Genomic DNA, 12,043 nt, shown 5'->3' with positions numbered 1-12,043 from the left:
ACCCTTCTTTTAAGTCGATAACCGTAAATACTTTTGACCCCTGCGTGGCTCTCATAATATCCTTAATTAACGGTAGTGAGTACGGGTCCTTGTCAACCAAATCGTTTAACGCCATCAAATTGCTTACCAATCTTACGTCCCCATTTGGTTTTTCAAGTGCTCTTATTGGACTCCTCCACTCACTTTTGGAACGTCTTATAACCCCTCTATTTTCCAACTTATTCAAGTACTCCTCAAATTTCACCCTAAGGTAGTATGGCACATTCTGCCCTCTTTTCACAACCTTTTCACCTTGCTTAGTATTTATTGGACACTTCTCTCCTGTGAGATATTTTATCTTTTCTTCTGATTCTTTAAAAACTTCCGGATACTTTTCAATTAAATTTTCTAACTTATTTACTGTTTTACATCTTTTCCCTTCATTGTTGATAATTGGTTCTTTCTGTAAAACTTGTTCCTTTTTAATTTTATATTTTTCCCTACCAGCTACACTTTCATGACATTCTCTAGCGTAATGCCCTTCTTTCTTACATATAAAACATTTTGTAGTTTCTCTGATTTCTCTTCTTTTCCTATACATCCTAAGATTTTCTTTTCTTTCTTCCCTAAACTCTTTCAACACTTTATCCATAATCTCTTTAATCATTTCTTGTCTTTCTTCTGACTCTCTCTCAAATTCTGCTCCTTTTTGTAAGCCTTTATAAATTTCCTCCCAACTGCTCCTTCCGTCACAAAAATTTTCAAAAATATAATCCTGCAAGTTCGCAGATGCCAAATCCATAACATCTTTCCACTCAAATTTCAACTAACAATATTAACTTTAGTCTCTTATCTATCCTAATTGCCTCTTTCTCTAATGTTCTAGCCTCTTGACTACGGGACTCTCTTGTTTCCCTGTTCATCCTTGTGTTCGCCATGTTAACCATTTATTTATTAAGGGTTCTAAACCCTACAGAAAAGAATAATTGTAAAATACAATATAAATAAATAATACTAGAACTATAAACATACTATAAAAGCATAACTTTATGTCTCGAAATGATTTTAAATTTTTTTTTCTTACAGTTTATATACGTTTATAAAGTTTTTGTGTGTTATATACTAGAATTTTATACCTTGATCTAAAATGTTTTTGATCTGGAAAAATTATTCATGTTATGTTTTAAAACAATATATCGCGCGAGTCATATATACAACCAAAATTTTAAAAAACTCGGGACTAGACGATAACAGATCATATTCTTCGTTAGATATTAATATTTTAGATTTCTATATTAAAAGTTTTATTAAAATGGTATATGGGTTAATAAGAATGAAAAAATACAATAAAATATATATCACAAGACAAATATATTAAGATTAGTTACTTACTTTATAATTCTAAGCTAAAATTATGATCAATTGAAATTAAATTTTAGTTTTACCACTTTCTCATCCGGATATAACATTTATATCTTTATATAATAATAAAACGGACATATAATCATTTAAATTAACCTATAAATGACAATAAAAACCAAGGCGTTGGAATGACCTTTAATTTAGTATATTGTAATTTTATATATGAGGATAGTTTACTCTATACTAATATCTAATAAAATATGAAGTTTGACTTTGTCGAAAATAAGCATCTGCAATACGAAAAGTTAAATAACAATGCTATGAAAAGCTATATAGGGTCTTATATGTGTTTTGATGCTTATTTACTAATTAATAAATGGCTATATATGCGAATTTTTAAAGATAAGTAGTAACATATGAAATGTCTGAGATACATTTGAAACTGTTATTAGTATAAGTAGAAATGGTTTTACCTCTCACAAAAAATAAATCTACAGTTGACAATATAATCTAAATGAAAGAGAAGTTGTAATGTTTTTAGATTTTTCAAATATTAATTCAATTGTGCTTTTATATGATTTATATTATAAGGATAATATCAAAGTGTGGAAGAGTTTGTGTTCATACATTATAATTAATACATAGATTATAGTTAAGACGTAGTGTATTAAAATCATCTATGAAAAAAAATATGAGGCAAGTAATAAATTACAAAAACACAAACGAGAAATTTTATATTTACTGCTAATGTGTTAAAGGAAAATTTCTCTTTATGCCCCTTTCTTATTAAGATTTAAGAAATTAGAGACTGATTTTGTAGTGAGCAATTACATTTGTAATAATTTTACATCATAGAATTTTATACAACAAATCTTGTCATATGAGTTTGCATAAATCATATTGAAAAAAAAACAAAGATCAAATATCCAAATTTTTTTTTAAATCAATTATATATTAAACTAGCACTATTTTTTAAGGTATACATTATAATAAGCAAAAATTAAAATGAACAATGAAACTAACACTTTTAAATCAAAAAAACAAAACAAAAAATAATTTTAAAAGCATGGAACATTTTTACAAAATTCTTAAAGATAAAGACTTAGTAAAAAAATTTACATTAGCAGAAATTGTAATGCAACTTTCATTTTTTTTCAATTGTCCTAAGTGACACTATGATGTTCTAGCTAAATGTTTTTAACAAATTACATATTTATTATGATTATATATATTTTTTCAAACATTATTAACAAACCAAAATCTGCAATAAAAACGAATTTGTCGTTTATTATCGTATGAGAAAATTTAAGATATATAGAATATTTTAATTACGCAAAACAAATATAATGAAACGAACATTACAGAACTAACAAAAAATAATATCAGATATAATAGAGTCTCATTATAAAGATGATAATTTTTACTAGCTGATAGTTTACTCCTAGAAACAAACTTATGTAAACAATATATCTTTTAAAAATTAATATTGTTGAGTACATAAATTTTTAATTGAAATTATTGTTTGGTTTGTTTTACTTAGTTTGCCTACACTGCCGCGCACTATTTCTGGCCACCCCCTTCTTCAAGCTCTATTATGTTCTTGATTCCGGATTTACCTCGGAAAGTTTCTGTTCATGGTCAAAGATGATGCTCTTTAGTGTATTCATTATAATTAATTTTGATGTATCTTCAGTATTATTCCAAAGGCCAATGGCATTAACATAATTGCTGTGATTTGTTGTCTCGATTCCGTCCCATGTCATTACTTATGGTTTTTTAAACTTTGAATTTATGCATTAGGGTTATTATTTGATAAAATATTGTACTTTAATAAAAATTTCATGTTATATTTGTTTAAAGTTTCCAGGTAAGTTATTAGTATTTCGTTAGTGTTATTTTTTATTTTTCTTGTCCAATAATGTATATTAGGTTTATTAAATTTTTTTATTTCCGTAAAGTTCCTCTTGTCTACACGAATTCCTGCGTTATTATTAGTTATTTTTCTTGCACTCTGTTCGTGTATAATTATAAAATTTCAGTCCGTACTCTAAGCATAGTTCGAGGTAAATGAATCTAATTCGTCATTATGTCATATAGACTAATTGAATGATAGTCTACGATCGCATCATTTTGCTAGGTGATCTACTATCTTTATTTTTTTTCTTTTCACTGTCGACAAAATATTGCTAAGCATAAATGATATTCTTTATAGCCTATATGCTAGAATTTTTGTCTAAATATAATCGTCTTTATTTTAAACTAGGGGCATTAATATTGATAAAAAACATAGAATATGTCTAATTTTCAATTTACCCAGTTTAGTAAGATTGCAAATGTATAAAATTTAATCTTTTGTTAAATAAAAATTCAGTTATAGATAATATTTGTAATATAATGATTATATACAAACTTTAGATCTATAAATATCTTGAAATACTTTTAATAAAACAAAATAAAATTCAATATAAGATCTTTTTAAATATGGTCTTGCTTTAGAAAGTTTTATAAAAAACAATAAAATTTAATAAAAAATAATAGAAAACAAAATCAAAAATACAATGCAATAGAAAAGAAAAAAATTTTAAAAGAATACGTAATTAAAGCATATAAAGAAAAGTTAAACATGTTTTTCGGAAATTTTGGCAAAATATTTTAAATAATAGTCATGATGAAAACGAAAAAGGGAAAATCGAACTTAAAATTGGAAATTTTTTTATATTCTCAATTGAAAATTTGTTTACATGAATAAAAGAATGTTTAATAAACAAATAAAAGAAATTTATAAAGATAGATATATACTCAGATAAAAAACATACTTCAGTATTTTTTAGAAAAATCGTCAGGAATGTTTTATATAGCGATAATAAATTTACTCAAAAGTAAATTTGTCGATGGGGAAAAAAAGTCAAAATTCGAAAGGATGTTGGAATTTTTAAAATAAAGGTTTAATAAAATAAAAATTTCAGAATTTAATAATATCGTAAAATTATTTTAGATATATTAGATTTATTAAGAAAATGATATAAAGTTCTATAATAATATTTTATATTAGATGAATATAATAAGTAAATTTGAACCGATAAAAATGTAGTTGAAGTGCAGATAAATCGCCAAAATGTCTAGTTGTTAATCTATGAGTTAGTAAAGCAACATTCTTTTTTTATTTTTAAAACTATATAATAATTATAGAAATTTTTTTGGAAATTATTATTTTTTGATTTTATTATGTGTCTACACCAAATAAATACAGTGTGGGGCTGTTTTTTCATTACTTATATTGCCTTTCTTAAAAAAGACTAATTTTTTTTGTATCACGTTTATTTTCAAAATTCATTTTTCGAAGTATTTTAGAAGAAAGCAAAATTATGTATCACAAGCAATATTAATTAGAGCCATGAAATAAACTAAATTGAAATATATCGAGATGAGATTTATTCATAACCCCGTATTTACTTTTCTTAACAAAAGCAAAAATCCAAAGAATAAGATTGAAAATTGATAAAAGTACAAAGTGATGAAATATTTCTCACAACTATTAGAGTTGACGTGTTAAAAGCTTGAAATTATTTTTTTGAAATAACAAATTCTAATTTGAATTTTTTTTAGTATTATTATGCGGTGTTTTATCTAATATACTCTGTCTAATCTTTATTACTAAAAACAACCTAAATTTTGCTGTCTTGCATGAATTGCATTTTTTTAATTAAATAAATTATCATAGTGTATTGAAATATTTAGTTTCTGTCAATTGCCTTTTCTTTTTAATAGTATCTTTAAAAATGTTTCTAGATAATATAGTAGCCATCAAATCTATCCATTTGTATTATATGAGTGATCACATTTATTTAGCTGCCGAGGACTCATTATTTTTCACTTTTCTTTTTTTTGTGATATCAAACATGTTTAGATCCTTAATATTGAAATAAAAAACATAACCCTTTAATACATATTGGAATTTTGCCTCAACAAATTTCGGAAAGCCAGACCTTTTTAGAAATGACAAACACACCTTTTTTTTTAAAAATAATTTTTAGTTTGTTAAGACTACATTATACAAGTGACATGCATAAAAACATCATATAATCTTCTATCTACTACTTTACAAAGATCTTAATATATAATTTTTCTTTGTTTTAAATTCTAAACTAACTATTATAATCTTATCTTTCGTTATAATATTAAATTTATATTAAATGTTTTAATTTAAAATTATGTGTGCGTATAACATGCATTGACATTTTTTAATAAGGTTTTTTTTATAACCCTACTTCAAAAATATAACTAGAAAAGTTTTTTAGAATTTATTAGACATTCATAAAAAATTATAAAAATACTAACGTATGCTTTTCCATGTAAAACGAGATTTAAACATTATGTTATTTATACCTAATCTTTATCTTTTTTGTATTTTTATTTTTGTTTTAAATAATAAAAGAGGCTCAAGGTCTATTCCTGGTATTTTTTTCATAAAAGAGAGAGCCTTAAAAAAAATTATAGATAAAGAAAGAAATTAAAATTTTAACTTTAATGTAAAAGAATCAAAAGTTTTAAGTGCTCCTTTATAGGACTTATAATTATGAGTTTTTAATTTTTTCTTCTCGGTTTATATTCTTCTATCTATCCGGCATTGAACAACCCGGTATCTCATCCCTCCCTCGAATATTAGTTTATAAAAAATACTACTTCATTCTTGTAAATTAGTGTAATTCCATCAGCAATGGAAAATCCTTTTTCATGCTTCACGATTTTATGTTCTTTACAATTTCAGCAACAGCGTATGAGTAAGATCTGAGCCCAACAGTTATAAAACAGACCTGGAGTATTTGTTTTTAGTAAACAGGCTGGGAAAAATTCTTTTTTATCATTAGGTATAACTTAAGGTAGAAGCTTTTACGTTTTTTCAACTCACCAATTATCTAAGTAGATTTACTGAGCGAATCATACATTTCTGGAGGTGATTTTATAAGTTTCCTTTGATTATAACACTCTCATCCACTTGTATGGGGTGATCAGGACCTTATTTCCTTCATGTTGTTTTATTGTATTCAGATATTACTCCTATTATTGTACTTTTTAGTTTCATTAGTATTTAATTCACAATAAAATTTCTATCTGTATTATATTCAAAATTTTTTTTCTTGCCACGAAGACATTATAATTATGTAGTCGCATATGTCTACTTTGATTTGGTTTTTTAGACCTCCAAAACTGTTTTATTTTTATACACACCAAGTTAAACATCTTTGTCGAAAATTGTTACAATACGTAACATCGTGTATAAAACCATACTCTCAGAACATTTCAGACATATTGCTTTCTATAAGAAATCTATGGCTGCTTTATTAGTAGAAAAAATATCTGATCTTGAATTTCTTAGTTCTCCTTAGTTTCTCATTTTAGGAGTTGTATTTTCCAAATTTAGATCTATTCTCGCAAACCTTTAACTTTTTACGTTCAACGCCAAGGAATGAGCTCTAGCTTAGACTTCAAATTACCCTGGTGTATCTCTGCGCGGGAAAACGCAAAAAGTTACTCAAATTCTTACAGATAGATTATTTAATAAGAATACTGATGCTAAACAATAGCTGACTGTCTCATCCATTGGATAAAGGTCTATGAAAGTTATGAAAAAAAATCAGTACTAACATGGTCCAATAAAGAAAACAAGGCATTTTTACTCTGAGTTATTCATGTAACTGTATATATTTTAATTAAAAAGGGCTTTTTGCTAATCACTTGTCGCATGCAGTCGTGTAGAATAAAACAATAATTCTGAACATTGAAGAAATTGCTTCTAAATACAAATATATTATAAAATAAAAAACATATTAGTAAACATTATTTATTGCAAAAAAATATTTTTTACATTTTTTTATAATGTTTTCTATGAATTCTAATGTTCATGTACTAAAAAATATTTTTTTAAAATAAATTATGTACAAAAGAATTCTTATACTGATAATCGTACAATTTTTTAAGCAATATCAAGAAACCACTTCATATGAAGATATTTTTTGTATATGACACAAAAAAACTAGAGAACGATAGTAAAACCAATAATATTAAGAATATGTCTAACGTTTTAGCGATTGGACATTATTTTAATGATTTATATTTCAGATTCTATGCATAAAACCTTATAAAAGCAATATCATCTCATGTAGTTATAATGTATATAGATGATTAATAAATATAAGCTCTTTCCGAATAATTTATTTATTCTTTTATAAATATGTTAACCAATATAGTTTCCCATTCCTTTATTTTAATTTGACCCGTACGGTATTATGATCATATTTTACGAATTTAAAAAAATGTCTTTTTTGATTATTAATTTCTAGATCAATGTTTGAACTTGGTTCATACTTGTTTTCTAAAACATACTTTTAATGATATTTCTCTTTACTACCACTGCATCCGTAGACTTTATTTTTATCCATTCATATACTTTTAAAACCAATTAAAAGCATTTCGATATTTTTTCAAAGTATAACGTTATTTTGTATCGTGAATACAACCAAATGCTATTATTAATACATATAATATCCTAATTTTTTTTCGTTAAATTCATATGAATTATAAAGGATAAATTATAAGATTTTATTTGTCTCAATTATATTTTATTGGACCTAATAACCCTGCATTGCTTATGAAAATGGCTCTTTAAAACTTTTAATATTTTAGGATATTTACGCTTAAGCTATATTTGTACTAGCTTTATCATCACGACGCCACTATTTTTAGAATTTGCATTTTGTACGTTTATCACACTTAGTCACATATTCTATCAGCATCTTCTCAATTTCATCATTTGCTCTTTTGCATTAGACAGACTCCAAAATCCTTTTCTCCATATGGACTAGACGAATATTTGAGAAAGGATTGTATCGCATGTGCCTTGCTAGTAATACATGTTTTTAATGTCAACAAATTCAAAAGCAAATATTTTGTTCGGATTTATGTGTTATGCTTAGTTTATTTAAAAGAAATTTATTTGCGTTAAATAAAAATTTGCACATCATTCTCTGTTGTTATTATTAATAATTTTATATTTGTAGCCTTTAATTTATAAAAATGTTATGAAAAGTAATTCCTAAAATAAAAAAAAAATTTTAAAAAGAGATACGTGAAGTATGACTATAAATCAAAAAAAGACATTATAATGATTTTACAAAAAGAGACCATTGATAAATTTAACAGGAAGATTATAATGTTAAAATTATAAAGGTTATAACAAAATCGCTTAAAAATCGCCAAACAAGAATACCTCTAAATAAAGTAAAATCCAACAATATCCGTAATTTCTATGATGGAGATAGCGAATTGCTGTATGAACGATATCATGCATTTTTGTAAAACAGCTTAGAAAATAAAATAAAAATATTTAATTGATTATTTAAAGGTATCTAAAGCTTTAGTAAATGATTCGTGCATTTTTATTCCTTCAGTCTTGTTCAATATTTCTAGAATTATTGTTTCATCTAACATCATTTTAACATTTGCAAATTTTTTTCTTAATTTAACCTTTTCTACGTGACATATTTTTATTTCACTTTCAAATAAATTATTAAAAGCTTTAGGTAATTCAATCGAGGCCTGTTTTCTTAATCTAACTTCTATATTATTTCTCAAAATTTGTATAAAATCATCTTCTATTTCATTTTTATAATCATTTATTGATTCTTCTTGTGTTTCATTTTTTTTTATAAATTCATTAAATATATTTTCGATGATTATGTTTCCTCTTTTTATTTGTTCATTTTCATAATATGTTCTAATATCTTCGTCGAAAATATCTTTAAGCTCTTCTTCCAAGGGATTTGATTTGATTATGTTTAAATCATAATCTAATGATGAGTTTTTTAACATTTCTCTTATTTTTTTTATTTCTTGCTCTTTTAACTTTCTCCTTTTTTCATATTCTTCATCTTCATCTGTATTTTTTTGTAGATTATTTTTTATAATATTGGCCTTTTCCTCTATCTCATTTCCATCAAGTTGAAAGTTTTCACAAATTTCATTTCTTATGAAATCTTCCTTGGTATCTTTGTATACAAAACGCGAACTAGCCAATCCTGTAAATAATGATGTTATTTTGCAGACATTTTTCAAAACTTCGTTCTTATATTTTATAATATTGTTAATATGGTAATTTTCTGCTTCCTTTATGATTTTTAAGATATTGATACATCTGCTTTTTCCATCAGAACGAGATATCTTTTCATTATTTTTCTCCCGTATATATTCATTTATATCTATTAATGATTCCCAAATATATTCGTTGTTTATGTTTTTTTTTATTAATATATTCTTCTGCTTCCAAAAGTAGGCAAATTTTTATTAAATAACAATCTGAAAATTGAAGCCCTGACAATATATATGATAATTTATTTATAATTTTGTTTTTATTATCTTCTTCATTATTTGATCTAAATATTATTTCACCTGTTGTGTAATCCAATTCATCTTCCTCTACAATGTACATATGCTTAATTATGCAATTAAATATTATTTTTAATGCAGATGTTTGTTTGTTCATTATTCTCATTATAAGAAATTCAACTTTGTTGTAATTTTTTAGTAATCTGTAAAAAAATTCAACACATTTATAATCTTTTGTATTCGCTATAAAATGAATCCTTTCCAACATTTTCTTAATTTCATCAAAAAAATTATTGTTAATAAATTTTTTTTCACCATCATACTTGTTTGAATCATTTTTTAAATATACAGAATTTTCTCTATATCCATCACAGAAGTTTATAGAGTTTGGGTGTACCTCTATTTTGAATTTTTTAGGCATTATCTTTTCGATTTTGTTTGGTGTAATTTCTAAACATCTAATTTCGCCCCTTGCCTCAATATGATATAAATCATTGACGTTAAAAATTTCATATAATTTTTTTAATATTTTTGCGTCATAATAACACATATTCTCTGCATTAATTTTAACTAAAGTATCAAGTTTTTTATTTTCAAGTTCGTTTATATAAAATTCAAACAAATAATACATATTTTTAATTACAATGCATAATCTGAAATAGTAACTATTATCGTCTTCTTTTCTGCTGTAAATTATCATGGGTTCTAGGTCTTGCACCCTAGATTCGTTTTTTGAATCGAATTCTTGCTTCTTCTTAATGATATTGTGTAAGAAACAATCCCGAACGCAAATATTTTCATAATAAATTTCGGTTCCTTTCTTTTTTATTCTTCTTTCATCATTTATTTGATTTAACTTTTCTATAATTTTTTTCACAATTCTGTTACTTTGTCGATATTTAGATTGTCTATATAATAATACGATAGAGTCAATGTTTAAAGTCGATTTAATCTTCTTTATAAATTGTTCTATTTCTTCAATAATATTATAAGTGGATTTGTTAGCATAATCAATAATTATATATCCAAATTCGTTAGAAATAGTTTCATTCAAATTATTTTTCACAAGCGAACAACATAATGTCTTATCATATTCCCTACAAAAAATTTGTATTTAAGTATATTTCTTATTTAAGTTAAAAACTGTATACTTTCTATTTTCAATTTGCTTTAGTATAATTTTATTTATTTTGTTATAAATATTAATATTTGATTTTACAAACCAATTACAACAAAAAATTTGATTATATTCATTAGGGGCAAAAATAAAATTAGTATTTATATTGTTTTAAAAATTTAAAAAAATTCTAATTTGAAAGAAATGTTAGAATTAACTGAAAATAAATTATCGAAGTTTTTTACTTAACATTTCAAAAATCTCATTTGGGTTGTACAAATCTTAATGGCTGTCAATAATTTTTCAAATTTTTTTGCAGAAAATTGTAAAAGAACAATATAGAAATTTCTCGGCCAAAGTGCACTTTAGCCAATAACTATTCTAGACTTGAAGTAAAAGTTGAAAAAATTTTCATTTGATTAAAGAATCAGTGTAAAAATTATTATCAAAATTTTTTGTACGTGTTCTCAAAGCGGAGGTTAAAGACATGATTTTAGTGTTTTACTTAATTTATAATCCGTGTCAAATATCATTTAATAGATATGAGGATGATATTTGACAGGGGTTTCTACAGAAATACGAATAAATAATTATGATTCTTTATCCATAAGTCGAATAGACAGATAGAACATCTTTTTAGATCTTTTGAATGCAAATGTTGAAAGTATAACATATCAAATGTCATCCAATTATTTAAAAAATGACATTCGACACAAGATATTTGACATGTGACATTTGGACATTAAAGTCCGTAAATAAAAAACCCCATGTTTTCTCATAACAGCTTAGCTTTACTTACAACACAAAATTATAGCGGTTTTTTATGCTTGTATTATTGCATCTTTACGATGTCCTGAATCGATTGCATCCCGTTGGAAATTTATTATGTACTACTAGCGTATGCTTTCCCGTTTTGAAAACGGGATTTGAATGTTTTGTTTTATAATATGTACCTCCTTTATCTTTTTTCAATTTCCACTTTAGGAAGATGGAATTTGAAAAGGAGATGTTATGTTTTAAAACCACTTTTTATGAACATTTGAACAGTAAAATGAAGTTGAAAACACTTATGAATCTTGATAAGATATGTTTAAAACTCTTAAAGCTCAGCTTTTGACCTTTATCTTTAAAATCATCATTGGTTAAATGTTTTTACAATTTTTCGCGGAAGGGTTAAATAAATTCTAAAAAACGATTCTGACG

General features: G+C 24.9%; 1 protein-coding gene across 1 annotated transcript; it reads right to left on the bottom strand.

Moving 5' to 3' along the window:
* Positions 1-8,733: 8,733 nt before the first annotated feature.
* VNE69_11001 (uncharacterized protein) lies at positions 8,734-10,977 on the bottom strand (the record flags this gene model as incomplete). The annotated part of the gene is made up of 3 exons (XM_065474902.1): positions 8,734-9,596; positions 9,691-10,820; positions 10,943-10,977. 3 exons carry the CDS (start codon positions 10,975-10,977, stop codon positions 8,734-8,736), a joined length of 2,028 nt encoding a protein of 675 aa, XP_065330974.1.
* Between the last annotated feature and the right edge of the window lie 1,066 nt (positions 10,978-12,043).

Source organism: Vairimorpha necatrix, chromosome 11, assembly GCF_036630325.1.
Source record: "Vairimorpha necatrix chromosome 11, complete sequence".
Lineage (NCBI taxonomy): Eukaryota > Fungi > Microsporidia > Nosematidae > Vairimorpha > Vairimorpha necatrix.
Note: the sequence above shows the minus strand (reverse complement) of the source record. Positions and strands in the feature narration are given on the sequence as shown.